The sequence below is a fragment of the Amphibalanus amphitrite genome, unplaced genomic scaffold (genome assembly GCF_019059575.1).
Source record: "Amphibalanus amphitrite isolate SeventyFive unplaced genomic scaffold, NRLGWU_Aamphi_draft 001335F_arrow, whole genome shotgun sequence".
Classification (NCBI taxonomy): domain Eukaryota; kingdom Metazoa; phylum Arthropoda; class Thecostraca; order Balanomorpha; family Balanidae; genus Amphibalanus; species Amphibalanus amphitrite.
The window spans coordinates 88277-115237 of record NW_024882828.1 but is presented as its reverse complement, the minus strand read 5'-3'; the positions used below and the strand labels follow the sequence as shown (position 1 = coordinate 115237).

The 26961-nt window shown below is 47.8% G+C and overlaps 2 protein-coding genes across 2 annotated transcripts; both read right to left on the bottom strand.

Moving 5' to 3' along the window:
- Nucleotides 1-762: 762 nt before the first annotated feature.
- On the bottom strand, nt 763-10517 carry LOC122372250 (loricrin-like). The gene is made up of 4 exons (XM_043349197.1): nt 10462-10517; nt 2997-3083; nt 1978-2718; nt 763-1609 (listed from the first exon to the last, which is right to left on the bottom strand). Exons 1-4 carry the CDS (start codon nt 10468-10470, stop codon nt 1436-1438), a joined length of 1011 nt encoding a protein of 336 aa, XP_043205132.1. The 5' UTR covers nt 10471-10517; the 3' UTR covers nt 763-1435.
- A 2820-nt stretch (nt 10518-13337) lies between these two features.
- LOC122372251 lies at nt 13338-26520 on the bottom strand. The gene is made up of 3 exons (XM_043349199.1): nt 26500-26520; nt 19845-19982; nt 13338-14380 (listed from the first exon to the last, which is right to left on the bottom strand). Exons 1-3 carry the CDS (start codon nt 26518-26520, stop codon nt 13583-13585), a joined length of 957 nt encoding a protein of 318 aa, XP_043205134.1. The 3' UTR covers nt 13338-13582.
- Nucleotides 26521-26961: the final 441 nt, after the last annotated feature.

Sequence of the window (26961 nt, the reverse complement as noted above, 5' to 3'; positions counted from 1 at the left end):
ACAATTCAGCCAGCAGGTGACGTCACAGGTGGTCGGTAACTCAGCCTAAGTGACGTCATAAGACCACCTCGGTAGCGGCGAGGAGGATCGAACACGGCCGCTCCTCCGGTCACTGCGGGATGGCGACATCGGCCCGCTCACTTTCATTCACTTCCAAGGACTATCGGCGGCAGCTATCCATGGAAAAAGAGGTCAAATATTTGAAAATGAGATAATCGATTTTTGGCCAAAATAAAACAAATAGTGATAAAGATCGTTTTAACAATAATGAATGTTGTTTTAGCGTATTGCTGTTAGTTTCCTTTCATAAAGGACGCCTAAGTTCTCAAACATTTACAAAGCGGAATGAGAACGGAATTGACTTTGTTCTATTGGAATAGATTATGGAAAGTGTACAAGAAAGAGACAGAAATGTTATGTTGCCTAAGAAAATATGTGGTATGTATTCTAAAATAGTTTACAGCATTAAGTTTGTTAGATCTTTCATCTCAGTTACAACACATAGTAACCCAACATGTACAAGTACATATAGGTCGCAGATGACAATAGCGGTCGCAGAAGAAAATACTTAGGTCACATATGTAGATAACATGTCGAATTGTTGGGATCAAGAACGAAGACTTACAGACTGCAAAAGCCGAAGGGTGATCGCGGATAGCTCTGACGATGAATGTATGTAGTTCATGACAGGCAAAAAGAAAAAAATGTAGTTCGGGTAAAGCAATGCATGGTGCCTAATCGGCTGCCATGAAAAGGAAACGGTAGTAGATAATGCATGTATTCATGAAAACATTCCAGAAACAGCACTTTTTGCAATAACCATACATTGTAAGACAATCACGATCAACCACACTCATTCCTGACTAAATTAGATGAAAGATCATGAAGTGATGCTCTAGTGCGAACTACCTTTTGAATGGTAAATATTCTGAGAAACGCTGGACGAGTAACACACGCATGAGTTCGGATGTTATTATGAACGAGAATCGATCTCCAATGATAGCCGTTCCACTTTGTAACGTTCTTGCACCATACATGATGACATTTTATCAGAAGCAAAAATACACACCCCAAAGCTCGCTAATCCTCCCAGAACACTCAAATGATCACAACTCAAGCCAGGATGCTCAGTCTTTCTCCGTCAGTTACACTCGTGACATGCAAGTTCCTTCTTTCACACACCGATCACCCGTGACAAAAATCTTCGAGCACCATCGGGTGAGTATTACGCCAGGCGCCAGCACTTCTTCCTTTACAGACGAAATCACACAATTTATGCCTCTCACCCCAACCTACTCTCCAACACAGCTCCCGCAGGTCCAGACAGCTCCAGACAGCCTCACCCTCGCTCATCGCACGGCCCGGGGGCTGCCCAGCACGGGCCTGACCTCGCACATCACAGATATAGTGGCGTCTTCTGGCGCCCATTTCGACCTCAGGGCAGATGACCGGCCGACCGCCGGGTCCGACCGCCGTGCGTGTTGAACTCCACGGCGTGGCCGATGATTTTCTCCTTCACCTCGAAGCGGTTTGGCTCCGTCCGCTGGATGCTGAACGTGAAGGCGGGGCCGTGGAACTCGAAGGGCTTAAACTCTGCTGGCTTGGCGGCCTGTGGAAAATAACACAAGGTTAGAATGATGTGCTTACAACTTAACGGCTCTTCACGACAATTGTTGTTACTTGCATTAGTAGGACAAAGTGACGGGCTGTAATCGTTGTGAAGGATCGGCCGGTTTACATGAGGCGACGTTTATAGCTCTGATCTGCTTTCGAGCGAACTCACAGGCCGATTAACTACTGAATCCGATGAAATTACCGCTAAATAAAGTCACTACGCGCGCCTAATAAGGTAACCCTGACATAAATCTACGAATTTAACGACCTGTTTCTGTTTAATTGGACCATAAATGCCAGCTTGGCCTACGTGTTGTTTCATTATAAGCTGCCATCTGGCCACACCGCTATGCATTCACTGACCTGGGAGGTGATGGGTCCAATCGAACCTCCAGCTGACCCGGATCCCGAAGCACCACCGCCTGCTCCTGATGAAGACGCAGAGCCTTCCGCTGAAGAGCCGCCTTCAGAAGAGCTTCCTCCGAGGGAATCTCCCTCTGAATCACTGCCACTGCCTCCTTCTGAGGAACTTCCACCATCTAAAAAGATGACTCCACCATCGCTCGATGTGAACTGGGAATTGCTTGACGAGAAACCGTCGGACGCCACGATCACCTCGCTATCTCCGTCACCAAATCCTGCCTGGAGGCTGCCGGCGTCGTCTCCGAACCGGCTGCCGGCTCCAGCCGAATTACTACCATCCAGCAGTCCCTGGCTCGACCTATCGTCACCGAACTGCCCAGCGCCGCCAGCCGAGGACTGGTCGAAGAACAGACCACCCTGACCGGCTCCGGCACCTCCTCCAGAAGCGGAGCCAGCCTCTCCTCCGCTGACACCTCCCTGGGAGAGGTCACCGTCCGCCGACCGTCGCCCGCTGTACGTCGAAGGGTCGGGCGGAGGAGGCGCGAAGCCGACCATCACCTGCTGGTCGGTGATGACAAAGCCGCTGTTGCCCTCGACGCGGTAGAACAGCTTGCGGAGGTCGCCGTTGGGGTCGACCACCTGGAAGTTGCCGACCACTACTCCTGCGTCGTCCCGCTGTTCCGTGTGTGACTTCTGGTCGCCCGTCTCCGGAACGTTCACATCGTACTGATACTCGTACGGCTGTACGGAATTAGGGTAATGAGCGTCAGCAAGCTATCAAGTCTATCGTTACGTTGATGGCATGGTGAAGCTTCGATTTTTTATGAAAGGACATTGTGCGAAATAGAAAATATTTCATTCATGTCACAAGCATATATTTGGTTGTTCAATTGCCGAGCATTTGGTGAACAAGGGTTCTAAAAATGAAAGATATCCTTGAATCCGGGTTAACGCGGGATGTCCTTGAAGAGATATGTTAGCCCACTTCCTAAGTCTACGAGCACATCAACTGTATTTACCTGCAGGCTGCCCGGGTCAGACACGGCATCTTGGGGTGCCGGTCGGGCCCATCCGAGGGCGGCCGTTACGACCAGCAGCACCAGGACCTGTCGCGGAGAACACGGGCTCAGACTCAGACTCAGACTCAGACTCAGGTCCAGACTCAGACTCCTGTGGAATTTCCTGAACGGGCTGTGACAGCGGAAATGCGATACTGATGTCCAATGTCGGACAAAAATGAAGCTATGCACAACTATCAGTCCATCGCACAGTGGGGATTTTTCCGATCTAGCACGTATTTATTCGTAGAGGGCAAACCATAGGTAGTATTGTAGCCAGATTGTGCACAGATGTTGGCTGGTGTGTTCTGGTGAGAGTATTACCTGTAAATGTGCATAATCAACATAGTATAGGGGGGTCAATTGGACCCCCGGCTCAGCCGTTTGGCCCCTGATCAAGCTAGAGCTTCGCGGAAAAATCAAGCGTGCTGTCTATGACGAGATGAGGCCGAATATATCCAATTTCAAAGTCCAAGGTCACTAGTTGACTTTCCAAGTCAAGTCAATGACCCAACTAAAGATGGAAAATCGAGACCTCTTGGAACTTCGTAAAGTTAGGATGTTACGGGGTATTTTGGGGTGCTGATCACGAATTTCATGTTAGTTTTGATCACAGACGATGTCTTCATGCATTTAAGCCAGGTCGGGTCAGGTCAGGTCAGCCAGTAGACGTCCTGCCGGCCATCCATAATAGGTGTCACCTACTACTGACAGCTTCGTAACATGGTACGAAGGCACCAGAACTACTTCGTAAATATTCAAATGGTTGCTAAATTCGAAATCAACACCAAAAACTACCCTACAAGCAAGTAAAACTCGAAAAAGTGAACCAATGTCATCAAAGGTCAATGACCTTGACCTGACCTTCACGTGACCTTGACACCCACCATAATGCATGGCACCAGCATCATTTCACATATTTGAACGTTTAAAACCACAAAAAGACTGGAAACCGCGGATAATGTGAGCTGACATACGCCGAATCGCGATTCCGGCCAAACATGGTCTCGAGAAATATGCCACAGGTCAAAGGTCAGTTGGGTCAGAGTCATGAAATTTTTAGGTTAGATGTAAAATTGATGATCTCGAGGGCAACGAAAGTTTCGTCGCGATCGGCTGCTTTTTGCGCGAGTGATTTGCGGAAAACCATGGGGTTTATCCGACCCCTTCCCCCTCCCCCTCCCCACTAGTGCTAGGGTTAATAAGGTTGCGGTATGTATTATTTACGCCTGTCATCCTATTCCTCATGAATGTGTCTCAGAAAATATGCATCATATAAGTCAGGAAGTAAAATTATTCGCCCATGTCTGGAACATACCTATATCGTGCTGTTTGCCCTAGCGCTCCTAGAGTGGGGTATTAAGATACTCTAATGCGAATATTCCGTGTTCAGGCAAGTTCCGGCAGCCAAACTAGGCGTTGTCTTGTGCAGGAGAAAGTGGCAAATTCGATAGGATATGTTTCGGAGTGGAAAAGTGTGGAAAACATTGTTGATTTCCTACATTTATCTAGAATACCATTCCTTCAATATGGTTTCTGTAAGGGTTTTTTGTAAATGGCATTTTTGTGACCTTAGTAAGGTTGTGGCATACTTTCTGTTTGCCATTCCATTCCTAATATAGGTGCCTTTCAGGAGATATGCAACTTTAAGAACTCGCAAGAATAAAACCAACAGGACAGGACAATGAAATTGAGCCATACTTTCGGTCCTTACTGAGCCCATTGAGTAATCACGCATGAGTGTGAACTTTAGGCGCATTTTTCCTAGTCTTGCTGTGGACATACAGATAAAACAATGCCATATATGAAAAATTCAGACATTTCTTAGCCCCACTGACACATAAAATAAACAAAAACCCAAAAAAGATTTTTTGAATTAATAGGCGCTAGATCGGAAAAATCCCCACTGTGCATCGGTTTAGCTATCACATAGCCGGAATTTAGGCCATTCGATTGTTTGCTACCCCGTATACCCGACCTCGAGGGTGCTTCAGACAGACATGGTCTTTTGTCTGCGTTGGCAATGACATGTCATACATTTTTTGTTGTCTATTTCTGTCTCTATGATCTTATTGTCCTAACAATAAGGCATATGTTGCGGTTTATGATTATTACATTAAGTTCCCCTGGCGCATCTGACACACACAAACCTCTCCTCTTCCAAACCTCCAGCTCATTCCTCGCTTGACCTGAGTGGACAATCCTCAGACGCATCGCGGTTACAGAGTAAAATAGAGGCAGTATTGCATACGGCAGCTGTGGAAACTCCTACAGCCACCTCAGATACTATCTGGTTTGTTTCCACATATCACGTCTAAACCCCACCCCTCGCCCGACGTCAGAGGCTACCGCTGTCACGACACGGATTGTCAATGCATAGCCAAACCCCATCTGTAGCTGTAAAGATCAGTATCAAACATATATCTTACCCTGCTGTCAGTCTCACAACTGCAAACATATCTGGGTTTTCCAAGATAAAGCGCAGTAAACGTGGGCTATTTACTTGCAATCTGTCTCAGAAATGAGCCGTTTCTGTGACTTATCTGGATATTGCAATTAAAGTATGGTTTTAGATGGCCGATAAGCTTTTGCAGAAAACAGATTTTTTGCATGCAGGCGTTGTGTATTAGATGGATTTTGTTTATATTTCAAAGCCCTGCGTGAAAAGAGAGCCCATGGAAGATTCTCATATGTATTGTACAGTCCACAGCAGAAGTAATGTGTGGTTTCAGTCATGGGTATGTTCTGCTTCTGAAGCTTAGGAACGATTAGCCAGACTACAATGAAACTTTGAATGTAGCTTATATGTATCGTCACCCTTGCAGCTGCAACTTTAGCTATTGACATCTTCTTTTCGATCACTCCGCATTAAACAATCGCCAGTCAAAGCCAACCGTTGAGATTGGTAAAACCCTACATTACTTTAGCGGTGGCCTGTACCTTTCTGGATAATGATTTACGTGGTGAAGAGTCATGAGCACGTATAAAAAGCCTCATGCTTATAAATATTGGTATGGCTGCCTACCTAAACACCTTTGCAAAATGGCTGGTTTCACTTAAACCGTCCTTGATTAACGGTATCTATAAAAGCAAGGGTTCAGTGTGTCTGTTGATCTTGATTATATTGAACACTACTGTTGCCTTAATTCTTGTCTTAACCCTCGCCCGCCGATAGGGGTGACGCCCCACATTTTTTTTCGCGATAGCTCAGAGCGCGCTGGTGATAGGGAGCTGACACTTGGCATGCCTGACTTTTGGTCCAAGTCGGGTCTTGGTACCTCAACTGCCTTTTCAAGTCAGGTCATTGACCTATGCCGTCATAAGTGAAACTCTGCACGATCTTAAAATGTCGCAATTTCTCAACGCCCCCAGTGCCAGACAAGGGCGGATCTAGGGGAACTTTTTTTTGGGGGGGGGAGGGGTCACAAGTCGGCCGACATGCCGGGTCTGATGGATGAATTCTGACGACCGGGGGGGGGGGGGGGGTAGGGAGCGAGTATCTCGAGATCAAATGACATTTGATCTAAGTCACTCGGCTCAGTACTTTTAGTTAGTGAAACCCACCTATACAGGGGCGTCGCCACGGGGATTTTGTACTGGAGGGGGGGGGAGGGGCGGATCGACCGACTTAAAAACCCAGAAGTAGACATAGTTACCTCACTTTTAGCCTAATGCATTAGTAGCATACGGTCACGCTCTCTCTTATTGACCTGTGTATGAATCGGCGGCGCGAAGCGCCGCAAAAATTTGCAAAAAAAAATGTCAAAACACAGCTCTAAAACACAAATATTACAACCCTTTTAGCATGCTAGTACAAGCCGGAGTTCCTTCACAGTACACATATGAATTCCGACTCAATTTGACACGGTTGGTGTTATTACAGTTACGATCTCTCTTATTGATTGGTGTATGAATCGGCGGCGCGAAGCGCCGAGAAAATTTTCAAAAGCATTTGTCAAAACACAGCTCCAAAACACAAATTTTACCACCCTTTTAGCATGGCAGTACATGCCGGAGTTCCTTCACAGTACACATATGAATTCTGATTCAATTTGACACGGTTGGTTGGTGTAATCGGTGTAATTACAGTCACGATTTCGTATTGACCTGTAGGTACATGAATCGGCGGCGCGAAGCGCCGCGAAAAATTTGCAAAAACACTTGTCAAAACACAGAGGGGATCTCCTCTCTAGAGAGGACCACCTCTCTCCTGCGGGCCTCCTGTTTTCACAGGGCCTCTCAACTACAGAAGGCCTCCTCTCTACAGAGGGCTTCCTCTCTACTGAGGGTCTCCCTTTCAGAGTGGTGTGTGGCCGAAATCCGTTGAGTTTTTTTTTTAATTTTGGGTATAGGTAGGGGCACCAGGAATTAAATTCATGACCATCCCCTTGGAGTTTTCCTGGATCATCCCCTGGTGCTTGCACGGTTGAGACAAAAACGAGTAAGATTCTGGCCTTCAATACGCCTTTTCACGCAACACGATCCAGAAAAACAAAGGTATTAGCTCAGAAGTGTTTGACAGGTGATTTTGAGCACGTAAGACGGCGTCTATAACGCATTTAGGTCTTCGGCTTTTGGGGGGGTCAAATGACCCTCTCAGACCTTTGGGGGGGGGGTCATGACCCCGTGGACCCCCCCAGGATCCGCCACTGGTGCCAGAGAAGCCTTCACAAGAAGAAAAAGCTTCCAGGACCTATTATCATACAGAAGTCTCACAACTTGCACATCTCGGATTTTTCATTAAGATCACGTGAGGTCAGGTCGTTCACGTGACCTCTTTTATTATAAGTCAATGGGGAAGCATTAAAATTTTTATTTTCTTGCGACGGAAATATCTAAACCTAGCTCAAACACATAGCCAATCGTGATTTCAGCATTACTTGCAAGGTAAGATGCTTCACTTTTGCATCGTTGACCTTACGTGATGCAATTTATGACGTCACTAGGGTCATAAGAGTTTTTCCCCAACAATCCTCTATCGAATTGAGCTGGTGAGTCGGAAGTACCACGAGTGGACTTGGGAAGGCCTGCCGAGTCGAATGATATGCGATTTAACCTCCTTTGACCTCCTTCGTGACCTAAGTGGCTCTGACCCTACTTTGACCAGAGGTCAACACCTTACGTTGACCTCATCCGAAAAAGTATGCCATTTGACGCGCCTTAGCAAAATAAACACGATGGTGACAATGTCGCGGATCTGTGACTATTTTCGGCTAGCCTCTTTACGAAGAACAAAACCCGTGCCTTGGGGTACTTGACCTGACTTCAGAGTTCACCGATTCAGCGGAGACCTTAACCCTATTCCTGGCGGGCTCCGCCGGGACAAGAAACTGGCGGGGGGGGGGGTCGATTCGGCCCCCCTTCAGATCTCAAAAACTACACATCGCAGCGACAAACGGCGAACGGCGTTTGATAGGTCGTTTAAAGATCTACAACTTTTACATAAAAACATTTTCAGGTCAGGTCAATATTGATGTCAGCCGAGGTCATCAACGATAAAATGTTTTGGAATTAGTTACCTATATAACTTTTAAACTAAGAAACATAGAGACATAAAACCAGTATAACGCCTTTTGGGGCGACTAACGGAGCGAGCGAGAGGGTGAGCCTTGCACGTGCAAAATTTCGAGGGGTACCTCCAGCTGACTTGTGCACGGCACCCTACTAACCGGTCTCTAGCGATGTGCCAAATTTGAGCACAATCGGCCCAGCCGTTCTCGAGATCTGGAAGCGGCACCCTGCACGTGCGCACGTGCAAAATGGGTCCCAACTGACTTTTGCACGGCACCCTACTAACCGGTCTCTAGCCATGTACCAAATTTGAGCGCCATCGGTCCAGCCGTTCTCGAGATCTGGAATCGACCCCTGCACGTGCGCACGTGCAGCAGCACCCCAACTCTGGCACATGGATATGCAGTGTCTAGTGGGTGCCTACCTCTATGCCAACTTTCAGCGCAATCGGCCAAGTAGTTACCGAGATATTGCAACAATTACAAAAGTGACACCTCTTCGTTTTGCACGTGGCACGTGCATAAGGGGTCACCCACATGCATCGGGAATAGTCCAATACTTGGTAGAAGGAATGAAGCTACCCCACAAAAATTACCGCATGTAAATCGGTCAAGTGGTTGCTGAGATATAAGCCTCGCAAAAGCGTGACCACGGCCGGCCGGCCGGCCGGCCGGCAGGCCGCTCATACTCAGAAATTTCCGTTATTCTACGTAAGACTCCGCTCGCTTCGCTCGCTCCGTAACCAATGCATTTTTTGTTGCTCTCGCCGAGGCGATGCGAAATAAGTATGTGATGACCTTCACAGGTCAATTTGAAATTTGACCTGAGGTCAAGGTCAGGTCATTCATCAATGAGGTTGTGGGGTATGGTCATGCCGCATACCAAACGACGCGCCTTGACCAGGCGAGCAGTTTGGTACCACTTACAAGTCTTTAGCACCATCATGTCGTGATTTATTGACAGAAAAACGATTTATGACGTCACATGACCTCAGATGACCTTTGCCGGTGCCCCTGTCAATTAGCGGCACCAGGATCATCACCGATGAGATAATCTTCCATAATACTGAAAGAATTGGGTGGTTTTGATTCGTTTACACGAAGCAGGAGGCGTTTCAATATTTTCCCATAGGCTTGCGATGTAAAGGTCACGAGTCTGGCCTGACCTCAGGTCACAGATATGAAAATTCTGAGATATACAAATTGCACATACTGGTACCCTAACTAAAGCCTGAAGAGAAGAAATTGATCGGTCAAAAACTCTAGCTCTGGCGTGATTGCAAACTTTTCTGAGGTAGGGTCACCAAACCGCCTCTGGTGACCTGACCTGAGGTCAGATCAACTCAAAATTTTCAGAAATGTTGCGTAAAAGCCTTTTAGAAAAATTCAGAAAATTTGAGCTTCCTAGCTCAAAGCGTTTGGGAGAAATAACCAAAAAACCTCAGGGGGGCTCCTGAGGCCCCCCGCCAGGAATAGGGTTAAAATTGGGTACCGATCGCTGCCTCTCGTAACGGCGCACACCCTCTTTTTTTCCGCGAAGCTCTAGCTCTATTGGGGGCGGGACTGCGAAGTGAAATCGTACCAACCTCTCTCCTCGGCCTCGATATTTAGAGAACCAATGGGTTCGAAGAGGATTAAAAGTTGCTATAATATGCTAGTAAGTAGCTAATGAAAAAGTTCTTTCTTTTTCTTAACTATGAAAACACGGAGCAACTAAAGAAATAAAAATTGAGGAGCAAAATATATCAATAACCAATGGTTATGCCCCTCATGACAATGTATATCTTGTGAGGATAAGCAAAATGTGTATGTTTCACATGCTCACGGCTTTTCTGGGTAGAATCTAACGCTTCACGCTGCTTTCGCACAATGTCACTTGTTCACTTGAGCCGTCTGACAAGGGTCACTTGGCTCACCTGTTGCATGATATCCAAATTGGTGCCAGATCCGAGAGGCTGCACCGGACGCAGCACTTGCAGGGGGTCATGCGCCAGCGTTTTTATACGTGCACCATACCATGCACGGTCGACGGACCAATGAGCGGGCTGAGCTCGGGGACGGGGGCGGAGTTTGGGCTCATCCTCGGGGAGACGAGCTGACCAGGGCCGAGGGGGTCATCTCCATACTGCCCGGCCCTAAGCCCGGTGCTGGGTGTTGTCTGCTGCAACAGTCTCCTTATGCAAATACCGACCGCTGTAAATACAGGCTAATTAATCTGGTTAAGGTGATACAATCAGTCGCGCAGACATAATGGCAGTGTAGGCAAGTATGTACCGTCTACTGCCTAAGAAGCTATCACATTGAACATGGAGATAAGCAGCGTTCTCCAAAATTGTACCTTCGATGGCGGTAAGTGTTCAGGGAAAACAGTATAAGCAGCACCAGGGCGGCAAGTTGGTGGATGCACTGCTCTAATCATATTTGCAAAAACATTTCTGGCAGCAAGGCAAGCAACAGAGGCAACACACAATAAGTACAATAAACAATAAACAATAAGTCTTTTGAATACCATATAGGCGCATCCAAGGAAGATAACGCGGACGGATTTATGGAAGGAAGTTAAAATAAAGAAGAAAAATTGGGGAGCAAAAATGTATGTATCAATAGTCAATGACTATGCCCACTGCCCAGTAATATTGAACACTTGCAATCGCATCTCTGCAATGTTTCTTGCAGTTCAATGCAAGAACTGGCGCAAATTTCATTGCATTACCGAGTGCTATTCATAACACACCTAACACAGCAATAAATTGATTCAAAACAACATACAAATACCACGTTTTTCTTTTTGGCCGCCTGAGATAATCGCTGATGCACATTCAGTTTTGCTTTTATTTTCAAGCGCGTGACTTATAATTTTATCAAAGAAGCAATGCTTACGAATAAAATAAAGGTATAAAATACGAATAAAATAAAATTAACTTCAAACCAACGTACTATCTATCTCAGAACTGCACTGTTTTAGATGCCTTAGATCGTCCAAGTGACAATGTTTGCTTTGCATAGCAAATACATATAGGCCCACTGGTCATAGGAATATGTTGTTAGGGTCCCACAAAATTGCTCCAAAAAAGAGGAAAAGGACCAAGTAGGTACTACTGAATCTGTACGTTCCTACATATGTTCGCATTACGAGAGATCTCAGGTGAAAGATTCCAAAGTAAACCCTGGAGCCGCCACTTGTGCACTATGCAGTTATTAACTTGAAAATGTCAGGGAATGTACCGTGCTTAGCTTCAAGAAAAAGCCAGAAGATGATTGCACATTATCTCTCGTCGTTTTGGAGATATTGAAGAAAAACGTGAGAAAAAGATGAAAACAACACTGTTTACAATGCAATGTTTAGGAGGTTTTGTGTATAATGGCTTTGAAATGTTCTTGCTGCACCATCCACATAGTAAAACGCTCTTTTTCTGTCTGGTCATTTCTTCCGTCTCCGTCGATATTAATCTAGCTACCTCTGTCCGTCTCTTTCTGTCTCTGTCTTTATCTGCTTGTCTCTATCTGTCTCTGTCCGTCTCTGTACGTTTCTGTACGTCTCTGCATGTTTCTTTCTGTATCTGTATCAATGTATCTGTCTCCAACCCTCCTTGTCCTTTTTGTCTGTCTTTACTCTTTCTCTGTCTCTATCCGTCTTTGTCTGTCTCTGTCACTATCCGTCTCTGTCCGTCTCTATTCGTCTCCGTCCGTCTCTGCCGTCTCTGCCGTCTCTGCCCGTCTCTCTCTGGCTCCATTCGTCTCCGTCCGTATCTGTCCGTCTCTACCCGTCTCTACCCATTTCCATTTGTCTCTGTTCGTTGCCCTCCGCTCTTGTCCCTTTGCAGGTGGACTATCCGAGCCGGATGCAGTGTTGGCGCTGCTGTCCTCCAGTTGGCCTCTGCCGTCAGACGTCAGGACGAAAGGGGCGGGGTGCGGCCGCCACCCGTCGCGCCGCACGCATCTCTAATGACCCGGCAGTGACAGTGACACCGCCGGACTCATCCAGACGATGGTCGAAGCCGGTACAGGGCCGCTTTGGCACTCCAGGCATCACGTCTTGGCCTGTCCAGCCAGTAGCCGCCCCAGACCGGTTTCTGATACCACCAACTGTTTGCAAGTCGATGCCTTTACTCTCATTCAAGCGCCCCCTTGATTGAATTGTGCTGAGTGGTGACTTTGGTATGTGAATAGTAGGCTGGCTTCTCCATTCACAAAGTGTGGTAAACATGATGTCTACATCATTTATTTCTTGTATCAATGAACATTAGTCACACTGCCACCTGTGCTCCTCATATAGCACACAGCAGGCATGGTTCGTTTGCATCCAAGATAAATGGATAACTCAGCAGACTACTACACGGTGTAAAAGGCGAACGGTGCGACTGTCGGCAAACACACGTTTACCAAACAGGGTGACACCTGTTCCATTGTAAGCACAGTGACGGCTTGCAGCATCACCTCTAGAAATAACTCAGCTTATTCCACGCTCCCCAGTGTCTGAGGGGAGAGGACGGATTGCCTAAGGATCGCCTGGGCAGACCCACCAGGGAGCTATAATCACCCATCCACCTTTGACTCGGCTTTGGCTCTAAGCGCTGTGCCGAGTCGCTACATGTGAAGCGGCCGATGAAATCCCATGGGCCTTGGCTCTCCTGTCACCTTTGAGCGGTGCAGCAGTATCCGCTGAGCGGAGAACATTGCTGAGCTTTGTCGGCCAGGTCACTGTTTGCTGTGCCCTGTCACGCTATGACTCTATTGAGCTCAGTCTAATCCGCTAGAAATAATAGAAAATTACATCTAAGGCTAGCAGCGTTCCGCAACCGATAAAATATTATGTTACTCAGAAGAAGGCTGCAGCTAACTGGACATAGACTTTCTAAGACAGGCACTCGTTAGGCAGCACTCGCTGACAGGCACTACAACGCGACACTATCGAATCTTCTGAAAGCTTTAGGTAGTATAACCTAGCCCTCAACCCAGTTCTACCCTAAACCACCCCACGCCTTCGATGTTGAAGGCACGTCCCCCAGTCACGGTCTGCCAGGCGCTGCCACAGGCTCAGTAGGCGATGTTGATGCCCCGTCCCCGAATGCGCACGCCGGCGGCGGGAGGTACGAAGACAGGCCGAGCCGGAGGTGCGAAGGCGGATCGGACCGGCGGCACGAAGGCGGGTCGGCTCCGCAGGAGGGTCAGCGTGGGACTCTCCACCACAAGGGGCGCCGGCACCGCCAGCTGAGGCTGAGCCACCCCGAACAGCCGCCGCAGCCTCTCCCGCTCCTTCGCCGCCTCCCGCAGCCGTTTCAACTCCTGCAGCTTTCTGTTCAACTCCTGATCTTCTTTCAGCTTCTCTTGTGCCTGTTTCTTTTCAGCTTCTGCTCTCTTTTGCTCTGCGTCTTCCTCCATTTTTCCCTTTCCATCTTTCTCACTTTTGTGCTCCATATCTTCTTTCATATGTTCGTTTTCCTTTTCCTCATGAATGTTCAGCTCTCCCTCAACATTTACAATTACTTCTTCCTCCTGTTTCCCAGCATGTTCTCCATACCCAGGCTTCTGTCCCTCCTCTGGTGCCATCGTCCTCGGCAGCGGCGCTGCACCGGCAGCCCGGAGTGCGCTCCTCACCGGCGGTGGGTCAGCGAATCCCGGCACGAGCTCCTGTTCCACCACGAAGCCAGTGCTCTCGCTGGCCGAGTAGCGGACCGTGCGCAGTGCCCCGGTGGGATCCACGTAGCTGTACTGGCCGCGCACCACGCCGTCCTCCGAACGCGTCTCACTGGCCGACTTCTGGTCGCCGGTATCCTCAGAGGCTACCTCATATTCGAACCGGTATGGCGTCGCCTGTGAAAGGAGAGACGCATGTCAACGGTGACTTCAGGCGCCAGTGAGTGATGCGATGTTGCATGCAGTGATGCACGTCTTTCTACCGTGATTATTGGATGTCATAACTTATATGATGAAGCTCATGATATTTCACACGAGTAAATATTTCAAATGATCATTCGGTGTTTGTTCAATCAATCCTCTACTCCACCCTAAGAATACTATTTGATAGTCTCTGTCAGTATTATCCCCGTTCATCTATGCCATGATTCCACGGACGCGAAATCAGTTTGCACACCGTACACGCTCACAAATAATTTTACAATAATCTATCAGTTTGTGCAGACACCGGCAAAACGCTTCTTGAGAAAGATTTGCTCTCCTGACCGGCAAATTTACGGTGGAATTAAAGGTACCTAGACACTTTTATATATCCAATGGAGACGTACCTATATGGAATATAAACAGCCAAGAACGTTGTGTATGTACTTATAAGCATCAGCATTCAGCACCATTCAATATTCATATTCATATTTTTTCCTTTTGTGTGGACTCCGATGTTGGTACATTTCCAGCTAGGCATTGCTGATATTTGTGAGTAGCATGATTTCATTTCAGTTGATTCAGGTCTCAAGCATTCACTAACCATTGAATGCAATGGTCAGCATCATCCTGAGCCTTTGCAGACAGCGGCTACACCTAAGTCATATTATATCTCTTTGCAACGCGACATCATCAAACCGATATGGTGCCGGGTATTTCTTTGGGGCTGTTAGCCATGAAACTACTTGGGGCTCTATTATGGGCCATAATTCTATATGACTGCGTCGCCGCCACATTCGTTTTACTACAGCGCGTTCCGCTTGTCGTCAGCGGCCGACCTTGACAGCTGCTGGCGGGGGGCATCCGGATCCCGGATCCAGGGACCAGCGGCGACTCGGACGGGTCGGCCGGGTGCTCGGGATGGGAACGGTCGTAATGGACTGGGAAGAGACTTATGCAGTTTAAGTTGAACTTGATTTTATCCTCTTAAAAACAAGGAAGTTATAATTTTTAACGGCCAAACAAAAGTTTGAACAATTTATTTCTCAGTACCGGAGGGAATGATGCCCGGTGATCAATCGTCATCGCAACACATTTGTTGCCTAGTCCCATCACTTTACTTGTTATATAGCTGAGGAGACCCTATGCCAGCCAATTACTATCCACATTTACATACGTCAGTCAAAGCTGTCGTGAGGTGAATTTGATGTGTAACACAAGAAATGATATTGCAATCGAGTGTATGAAATCAGAGAAACAAGTCTAGCGACCCCCACTCTCATGTTCTTTGACCAAAGAGACATTCCGGTTGCCTATATCAAATATTGAGATAAAGGAAGTTGTGTGATATACGAATGATTGCTGTGCCTCGTCAACATTTTGAATGGCACAACTATCCCTGTTTTGGCGACCAGCCATGTACCCGAGCCTAAGAGTCATTTCAACCGCCTTGCTCACTGCAAAATACATCCCATGTCACTTTCTCCACCCATGCTTCTGAATAGCCAATAGCCAAATAGCCCGTAGACGACCAACAGCCCAATAGTACACCTGTCCTTGACCCAAGGCGCTCATCTTCCACCCACATCTTCCCAGGTGCTCTTCACTGACCAGCGTGGGACCCACACCCACGCGGCCCGGCTGTCCGGTCACTATATGACGTCACTACGGGCACACAGCCACAGCGCGTGGCCATTCAGCGTCTGCATGCTGAACGCTCGCAGCGGCGCAGCTGTCGCATCAATCCGTCTTACCGCACGCCAATGATCACCGTCTGACTACAGAGAGAGAGAGAGAGAGAGAGAGAGAGAGAGAGAGAGAGAGAGAGAGAGAGAGAGAGAGAGAGAGAGAGCCTGGGAGATGGGAGAGAGTGCAGGAGGAGATGGGAGGCTGGCGACTGGAGGCTGGACAGCTGGGAGAGAGGGTGGGAAAATTGGACAGCGGCTGTCGGGCCAGGGCAGAGGCTGGGAGAGGGATTGAGGCAGAGGATGAGACAAGAGGTTGAAAGGTAGGACAGAGCCTGGGGAAGAGTCTGGGATGTAGACTGCATAATGCAGAGGTTTGCAGACCGAGGAAGTCGGGAAGCATAAGAGGCTGGAAAGAACGGGAGGATCTTGAAAGAGAGTCGCGTAAGCTTCCAGGCTGCGACAGCGGCCATGGGACAACAACTGCGACGCGGCTGCAGCAGAAGCCCAATGACAAAAACTGGAAAGCCCAGACAGGTCCTCGGGCAGAAGCAGATAAAGAAGCTTGCAAAGCTGGTGTACATGCCGGGAAGTCTGGCCTGGAGAAAACAAATTGAATATAGCGCAGACGCTGGGGAAGCGGCTGAGGAGAGGTCGGGTGCAGGGTTGAGCACTGGCAGACGAACTGAAACCGAAGGGTGAGTGGGGCGATGGAGCCCAGACGCGCCTGACGCAGTGTGCAGCAGGGGATTAGAGACAGGCTGCGACTGGCCAAACGCTGGGACCAATACTGCAACATCGAGAAGGCCTTGGCAGACACGACATGCTGCTCGCCTCTGATGTATCACATCACCTCTCAACAAAGAATACTTTGCAGTTTGCATTGGTCCCGTTACTTTGAGTTCCTGTGATGTCAGGCTCAGGAGTAAGGAAAAGATTTTGAAAGCTTTGAATGAGACAACAAAAATGAAAGAGAAATGCTTAGGCATTCACTATGCATACAGTTGTTAATTGTAGGATGCTATTTGTATTTACCTTGCAGCAACTGGTACAGCTAAATCGGCGATCGTATACTATCGGGCCGACTTCTGGCGTAACTCAACAAGGCACCCACCAACCATGATCGGCATTTGCAATTTGGGTACATCAAATGGCCACTAAGTGAACAGAGAGCCAGTCAGCAGCGTCCTGATGTCACACAAATCCTCCCATTGCTCCACTCCCTCACTCCAGACAGGCGTGATGTAGCCCAAAAGGCGGCGATAAATAAAACATCAGCCCCTATTGCAAGCTAGGAAAGTGCAAAGTTGCTACTCCGTGCTCTCGGCTCAACGGGTCGGTAAAAGCCAAAAGGTGAATCCATGGTCTACGCTACGAACCACTGCACTGTATGTAGACAAACGCTACTCGCGATGTCAGACGACCGGGCAGAGGCCGAGGACGGCTAGTTTACGGTCATCGCTGCGCGGGTCATCGGGTGTCGACTATTTTCGGGAGTCCAGCTGAGCTCCTTCGTCGGACGGCGCTCTTAGTGATGCTGATCGCCGCACAAGTCAAACGTATCCATAAATAGACGAACAGTTATGTATAGGTATTATCGCCTGGACACGGGCTCACGTGCGACGTGCCAAGGACCAGCGGCTCGTGGCTCGACCCTATAGCTGATGGTAGATGAATGAACTATGAGCAATTTGACATAAAATTAGTTGGGGAGCGGATGAGTACTGTGCCGAATCCATAGGGGATAAGATAGCGCAAATTGGTTACACAAGATAACAATTGTACGAGAAAATTACTTAGAAATGCCGGTAATTAGGATCAAAGCCAGTAAACCTGATTTTGACGCCTATCCAAAGATGGTCGTGCTCCCCGTTCAAACGGTTCGGTGGCCGTACCGTGCCGTTCCATCATTCCAGTGGCCGTCCCGTGTCGTGCCGTACCGTACCCCTCCGTCCAGTCCTCAGCTGTGTAGTGTCCACCGCATGCCATACCGTCGGTCCGGCGCCCGGCCGACAGATGCAGGGGCGGAGGGCGGCGCTCGCCGGCCGCGCTGTCGACTGTGACACCCGCGACAAGCCCGATAGATGACCGGCGCCCCACCGGGACCTTCGGAGCGACAGGCGGCGGCTCCGGATTAGAACGTCTCCGGACAGGGGGCGGCGGCGGATCCGGGAGCAGCGCCTCGCGGACCGACGGCCGCCGCGGGGGGCGGCTCCTCAGCGCCCGTGTCGACCCCATGTCGTCGACTGGGTGCGGCGACCTCCGACCCAGGCTGATGGCTGATGAACAGGGTACCACCGGTGACCCGGGGTCGTCCCCAGTTCCGACATACAGCTTAGCGTATCGACTGCCCGGTGGTCCTTGGAGCCCATGACTATTCAGGACCGGTGATTCTGCGGGACAGGTGTCCGGTAACCCTTCAGGAAGTTGTTCACTGAGAAGGACAGATCCACCGCCCTGATGGGAGGATAGCACTGGGACATTTGGCAGCGCCATGTAAATGGGCCTTGTCTCTCACTACGTAAGGATCTCTTTTCAGTCAAGACTCATCAGGACTATCCTTGTATTGAAGAAAACTGCAGAATGTTGACTGAGAACGCTAGGACGTGACTGTGTGCTACTGTGAGTCTGTATACCGCGGTATTTTTAGATAGGCATCCGCGAGCAAACCTTCGATGGATATTGGAAGGGGACAGGAATGACTCAAAATTTATATTTGTAAATTGCAAAAGCTGTTTTGTTGCAAAACCTTATGAACTTTGTTCTCTAATACATTTCCAAAGCGTATAGGCTTTTCTATAAAGGCTACAAAGTACATAATACATAACAATCGAATATAAAAAATATATATAACCATTTGCAAAAGCTGGCAAAGGGAGAAATTTTCTCATGAACCGACCGGTTTGTTTTCAGAAAAGTGGATGCTGATAAAATGTTAGCGCCGATCAGTCCTCTACAGTGCATATCGGCATAAATTGACTACTGATTTCCCTATCAACACCGTGACCCGGCCATACATCGACTGCGAATCTCCACATCGATACTGCTGCACAGGCGCATTTGTATCGCATCGCGTCATCCGTGGCCACGTTCTCTGCACAGGGAGCCGCCTCTCGCTGTTGCGACCATGAGAGACGCCGGGGCGCCATGATTTACGGTCCTGTGGAGCATTAGTGGTCACCGCGGCCGTCAGGATCGATCAAATGTCGGCCGTCATATTTGGAAACTGTGCAAGACCCCATCGGACCGGCCTCGTGACATGCATAGCGGCAGGAGACCTCGTCCGTGGTATCAGAAGATGACAGGAACGATTGTCAGATGCGTTGGTACGATAAACAGCCTTGGTCTGAAGAAATGGGGAAGGATCCAGGGCGCTGGGTATGGAGACTGCAAGGAGGGCAGGTGGAGACTATGAATTTGGCGAGCTATCCAGTACTCGTGATGTCCGGTTCTGACTCGTGCACGCCAGAGCAGTGATAGCCCGCAGATCACAATTTATGGCTGAATCTCTTAAGAAAATTGTCGAGTTCCGTAGGAAAACCCGTTTTGGTCATGCATTCAGACATTGACATGAAAAGGACTCAAGGGCTGTTGCAAAAACAAAGTTTACTATGCGAATACGAAATTTACGACAAAAGTTAAAGATGCGCTCGTTTAAAAATCCACGAAGTTCAATTAAATATGACCAGGTGTTGACCCCCCCCCCCGGTAAGAATCGCCGTGGTCAAACTGCACCTCGGGTCGTTATGACGTCACATGGCGTCACTCTCTCCTACCTTGGGTGACGTCAGCGCCCTGGCCGCGGGTCCGGAGGCGGCCGGGCTGGGCAGCGAGTAGCCGCTGACCGGAGGCTCGTCATTGCCATGTTTCTCATGCAGGGCAGAGACTGCGCTCACCAGGAAAACCACCAGCAACTGAAACAATGAACAGAGACGTCAGAATTCGGTATTCGGTATCAGCTGCAGTTTTTGGTGCTTCGCGTGATTGAAATATCACCGTTCCAGGTCAAATACCTACTCGTAGCTCGAACTTACAGAGGTTTCGCTCTTACCTATGTTAAATGTTAGCAAAATTTTAGTGGGATGAAACGAAGCATTTGAAATGAAGTAACGGATTTATCGATGACAGGAAATCAAAGGCAGTCTACCTTGTAAACTGTAGTACATGGCTTCAAATGGTGAACACCTTTTCCTGATAGCCAGGGGAGCATCTACATGTGCAAACATTATAGGCGCATCATGCATATCCATGAAATGGTTGTAGCACGATAACAGCATTAGGCTGACCTTTTCAATCGCCCGGACTTCTAAGTAAGGTCACTAGTACTCTAAATATATACAGCAGAGGCTAACTAATTCAGCCTCGGAATTTATCAATGAGCTGTATACGCGACGAGGTCTGTGGTGCTTTTTGAGATGTTATCGAAAACGCATTCGTTAATGGCGAACACATCCAATCGCTTGATCAATGTTAATTCGATTAGCCACGGTTAAAGCTGGCTTAGTACCCATAAGGACTGGCAACTGCTTTGAAGCCTGATAGATTGTCACGAAACTTCAATATCCTATTAGAAGCACAACACAAGAACACGACTCGAATTCATTCACTATAGATTCATTCATTCACAATTTGAATACGCTGAACCTGTTATTGAAACAGGAAATACAATGTGCCCTTTAACTTTTTACAAGTTTTGCCTAGGAACAAATGAAAATAATGCAATTATCTGGGACAGACCGCAAACTTTCAATTTCAAACACTTCACTTCTCCGATAAGATATAAGTTATAACTTCATCTACATAATTTTGACACATGTACGATTGCTATTCAACTGTTACGTTGCGTTGCAGTTGAACAAAAGCATTTGCACTGATTGGCATGACCTTGAAACAAACATAGCTCTATGTTTAGATGGAACGATGTATGTAACAACCAAGATCCCTCGTTGTTAGATGGAGGGATATTGAGTCCAACCGGCACGGAGCTATGTCAGGTAAAAAAGAAACGAGCAATGCCGTACAGAAGATTATGAACAAAGTTCAACAACCCAGTTTTAGGTTGCAATTAGACAGCTTATGAATATACATATATACCAATCAGGGGCAGATCGTGGACACGACAAATCAAACATAGATTGTCAAAGTAGTAAGAAATCAGTAATCACGCAGCTTCCTCATCTCTCCCAGCCACCCACAACTCACTTTTGCAGACATCCCTTGCACTGCACTGCACTACTGCGTTGTGTTGTGTTGTGTATCGCGCACTGCACTGAGCAGTGTGCGTGCTGTCACGGTGTTAAATAGACACCATCGTGGCACGCACTGGGCCGGGTGGCGTTACAGACCAGTCTGCACAGCCCACTCGGTAAACAGAGCTCGTAAACAGCCGGTAATTAATGAGTGTCATCTAGCCGGCCCGTGCGAGAGGACATTGTTATGCGACTGGGTCGGTGGACCGGACAAGGATGCTTTTAGAACAGAGGAGTAGCGATGTGCATTGTGCAACGATTGCACCACGAGCAATCGAAGGCAGAATCTCGTCGACTGGTGTACTTGTTAAATCATATACAAATACGTGTACCTATAGTGCATTCAATACTCAAACCTCAACTCAATACGATAACTGATGAAACTATTGCACATTATGTTGTTTCAAAACATTGCGCATAAAGCGATCTGTGATGTCAGCAGCTGATGGGACTGACAGGAGTTGAGTAACAAGTTGGACGCAGTTGACAGGTATCGGACGGAGCTACCTGGATCGGCTGAAACCACCGGGGGAGGGGGAGCTGGTAGGATGGGGACAGTGGGAGACAGTGGGAAGGGGGATGACGGGGAAGGGGATCGGTAATCAAGGCGGGACAGAACTGACGGTGGAGGCCGGGCTGACAGATCGACTGGCCGTGGGGAAAGAGCCGACAAGGATCGGTGAGGAGCAGACCTGGTGACGGCACCCTGACCTAGCAGGAAGGTCGACATCCGTCAGCTTCTCGGCTACTTCCCGGGAAGATGCGATGCGAGCTGCGACCTTGAGCTGTCGTGCGATGGGCGGAGGCTGCCACAGCTCTCAAAGCCTGCAGAGTGCAGATATGCAGCAAACGGGTCCCGATAGCGCTGTGCTGCCTCTAAACTGCACTTGCACGGACTAGATGGCAGTTTTCTGCAACTTGAAGCTATTGAGTTCGAAGACATGCGATGGTGGGTACTTACAGGTCGACTTTTTGGAGGTGATCCATGGCTGATGTGCATTCCAAAAAGTCGTTAAAGTGTTGAAGAATTCTGTTAGCAAGTAAGCAGCCCAGCCATTTCCTGTCTTGCCGACACGTGAACAGTTACTCCCTACATAACACTACCAAAACCCGGAGACGCTTTAACCCTCGCTTGTATAAGGGGGAGGGGGGTCGAACGGACCCCCCCCTCTGTTTTTCGCAAATAACTCACGTAAAAAGCGGCCGATCGCGACGAAACTTTTAGTACCCTCGCGTTAATCTATTGTACACCTACCCTGAAAATTTCATGACCCTGACCCTAACGACCTTTGACCTGTGACCTACTTTTCGAGACCATGTTTGGCCGGAATCGCGATTTTGCGTACATATGTCGGCTCGCATTAGCCGCGCGTTAGCAGTCTTTTCGTGGTTTCAAGCGTTCAAACATGGGATATGATGTTACTCCCATGCATTAGGGTGGATGTCGAGGTCACCGGAAGGTCAGGTCAGGTCACTGACCTTTGATGACCTCGGTTCATTTTTTTTTCGAGTTTTACATGTTTCTAGGCTAGTTATTGGAGCTGAATTCGAATTTAGCAACCATTTGAACATTTACGAAGCAGTTTTGGTGCCTTCGTAATATGTTACGAAGCTGTCAGAGGCTACTACGAATACCCGGCAAAATCCTTACTGGTTGACCTGACCTGACCTGACCCGACCTGGCCTTAATGCATGAAGACATCATCAATGATCATAACTAACATGATGTTCGTGATCAGCACCCCCCCAAAAAAAACATAGCAGCCACGTCTTACGACGTTCTAACAGGTCCCGATTTTTCCGACTTTTGGGTCATTGACCTGACCTGGAAGGTCAACCGATAACTTATGACCTTAAAATTGGGTATCATCGGCTTCCTCTCGTCGCGGGCAACACGCTCGTTTTTTCCGCGAAGCTCTAGCTCGATCAGGGGCGAAACGACAAGGGGGGGGGTCCAACGGACCCCCCCCCTCCCCCTTACACGTTCGTGGCTGGAAAAACACCAATACGGGCGAGGGTTAAGTGGCTCCAGCCGTCGATTGGTAAGGGGAAAGGAGCCATAGGACACTTTACTGGCGAAGTCGTTTTCGCAAGAAAGTTTTTCATGATTTAGATACGATATTGAATCTAAAACTGAACATAATAGCCGTTTTTACAAGTTAGCTGACGAATGCACCAAACGTGAAATTGTTTTGCACCAAGTCTCCTTCACAACAAAGATATTCATATTATGAAATTATCTGACTTGAACAAATAATGTTTATATCGAAAATAATGTTATATATCGAAAATAACGCTTGATAATATGAAAAATCAGGTACATAAGCAACCGCGCAACCCAAGCTGATAATGAATTAACCCGCGCACCGACGTGGGGGCGGATATCCGCCCCCTGAGGTTTTTCGCGGATAGCGGGAAAACCGCGGCGCGTAGCGCCGCGAAATTTGGTACGACTATTCCCTCATCAATTTTACACATGGTATGCAAGTTTGAACCTCCTAACTTTTAAGGTCAGGTCACCAGGTCACTTTGAATGACCCAACCTCAAGTCACTTTTTTGCAACTTTGTCACCGTGCCAGAGCTACAGTAGATGTCGGAGGCCTTTGAAAGTCGCAGGATGTTATAAGGTCATTAGTAGCTACAATTTGTATATCTCGGAATTTTGATGTCGGTGACCTAAGGTCAGGTCAATTTCGCGACCTCCCCATTATAAGTCAATGGGGGAAAATCAACTCCCTGTTTTTACCACTAAAACGGGTCGGAATGGCCCCATATACCATACATGACTTCATATACGGTCAACCTTCACTACCTTGAGGTCTGTTTTGCTGTTGGGCAGCTGTAAGGTCATGTGACGTAATCAAAGGTCACCAGCGGTTTTTTGACAATAACTCCGTACAGGAACAAGATACAGCCGCGCGGATGGTCTCATTGTGTTCAGCTCGTCAAGGCACATCGAATGATATACATGATGACCTCGAGGTCACGTGACCTGAGGTCAACCTTTGACCTTGACCTTTCGAGGTCAACATATATATCATTCGATGCGGATTGACGAGAGGATCACGATGATGCCCTTAGTTTGTTCCTATATTGACTAGTTCGAAAGTTATTCGAAAAAAAAACTCTCCCTATACCTAGCGCCGCCATTTTGACTTTTTTGACCCCTGTGACGTCATCTTTGACCTGACCTGAAAATGACCTTAGTAAAAATTGTAGACCTTGTCCGTGCGTATCCGATGCCGTTTACCGCTTGTCGCTATCTTGCTTCGCTCTCGAGATCTCAGTGGGGGGGGGGCGGTCATCCGCCCCCCCCCCCCCGTCGGTGCGAAGTTGGCGCAGACCCCCGTCGGTGCGCGGGTTAAAGTTAATACATTTGAACATGAACGGTTGGGGATGTGAAACGCTATAATTTGTATGGAGGGGCCTGTATAAGCTCAGCCAGTAGAGGTCTGCACCGGCCCCACGGTTGTGGGCCGGGGCGGCTGCAAATATCTCCAAGAACACGGCTATGGCTGTGGCCACGGCTGTGAGATTTCAAGCTCAATCTTAAGTACTCAAATATAAAATTTTAAATCCTTAATCTTACATTCTGATAAGCATTCTAGCCTGTAAAAATCATGCAAAGGATGCCCAGCAACATTGAAAGTGGTGAAGCCTTTGAATACCTGTAATGGTTTTATTATTTGCTGTAGGGGAGTTTGCACTCTGGTACAGAATACTAATTATAGGTACCAATTGTTCCTTCATCATTAAGAGCTTGACAGTTTCAGAAAATGCAACATGTTGCATTGTCACATCCCTCTCAAATCAATCTCACCTGGTCATTAAGAGAGCACCTTACAGCTATTGAAGACGAGCGTTCAATAATTCTTTCAGGTAATAGAAAAAGAAATCACACCTAGGTAAAGGCAGGTAAAGGCTTCATAAAATATTATCTAAAATAACTCTTAGGTGTATTTCTGGATTTTCGGCAAGTCCAATTACATAATATAAAACTGGCGCTTTATGTTCTAACTGGTGTGTGAGTGACCGCTAACAGAAAATGCTGATCAACGAAGCCAATGGAACTAGATTATAAGTGAGCATGAACCTTACTTACGGTTAATTCACATGATGGTGAAAACCCTGAACACCAGTAATTCACATGACGGTGAAAACCCTGAACACAATATTTCTTACGCGAGCTGTTGACTTTACTAATAAAATGACGTATTCTTCTGAAAATGCAAAAATTTGATACTTAATCTTTGTTTGAGAGCAAGTTTTAAACTGTATAGCATTATTATTTATTAATTATAATTTTTATGGCTGTTTATAGTGATACAAAACAATTTATTGCCACTTCTTTGCTATTGACGTCATTAAAAACTCAAGTGAAATTTTTGATTGAAAGAGGCAATTGTGGCTCGCACGTCCTTGGGGATTTGAGCGAAGATCATTATTTGGAAAAAATCAAAATAGATGAATGTTTTTCTTTCTTGGATGGTCAGCTTACTAGTGTTTTGGTGCATTGCATATCAAATTAGTTTGAGACTTGCTCAGAAGGCTGCTTCAAGCCTGGCATATCACACCCCAGAAAATATGCAAGGTAAGAAAGAAGCAAGAGTTTTGACTAGACAATCACTGTTTGACAGTCCATCAACTTCAGTTTAATTTTCCATACCTAACATTGATCATGAAAAACATCAGGGTCTATTGTTCTGTCCCAACTCCCACAACCATGCTTCAGGATTTGGCGTTAGATGTCTACACTGCTAGTGCTTCTATTCTGGTTCGTTGTTTATGTTTTCTGTTGATGTAGGTACCTACCTACCCATCTTTCTTAACCCCTTGCACGGGCTTGTGTAGGCATGCATTGCGCATCAGGCTTCAGGCCTTCGGCCTAAAGCTGCAGATACACAACCACTTAACCTATGATGCTTCATGAGCTTGAGAATCTATAGCCCATTGCAATGTGCTTTTGGCTATATGTTTCAACTAAAAACAACTTATTATATACTATTTGGTTGCATTTCATTGAAAGTATCCACGGCCGGCTGACGGCTGGCTGCCCACAGTTTACCACGGCTGTGGGCGGCTGTGGCTGTGGAGCCACGGCTGCGGGGCGGCTAGGCTGTGGAAAATTGCAGCCGTGCAGAACTCTATCAGCCAGAGAAGAGGAGGGCCCCTTGCACCCACTCGGAGATCCCCGCCTGCCATTGCGGCTTCTGAACACTCTCATCTATCCTGCGCGACTCGGCACCTGTCCTTGTGCCCCTCGCCACTCTGATGGGGCGACGCGCACATAATGTGTGTCGCTCATGTGACTGATTTTGTATCTGCCAGCACATCCTTTTATCCAGAGAGCTGGGGCCGATTTCGGGGCGGCGTAATTGTTTGATGTCGTATGAGCTAACTCTGTTCGCTCTAGGGCGGCGGCTAGAGATCCGTCTGCCAACCAAGACCTTATCTGTTCGGACGGATAGCGACGCTCCTAGCTAACGACATCGCATTCAATCAGATCCTCAGCTGCTCGCTAACACAATGATACACATTCAATGACGCAAACACACGATGAATATTCAGTGCTGAGCATGCGATTAGGAGCTGGGTCTGAGCGTCCTCAGCACATTACAAGGAGATACTTATCGACAGGCGGGC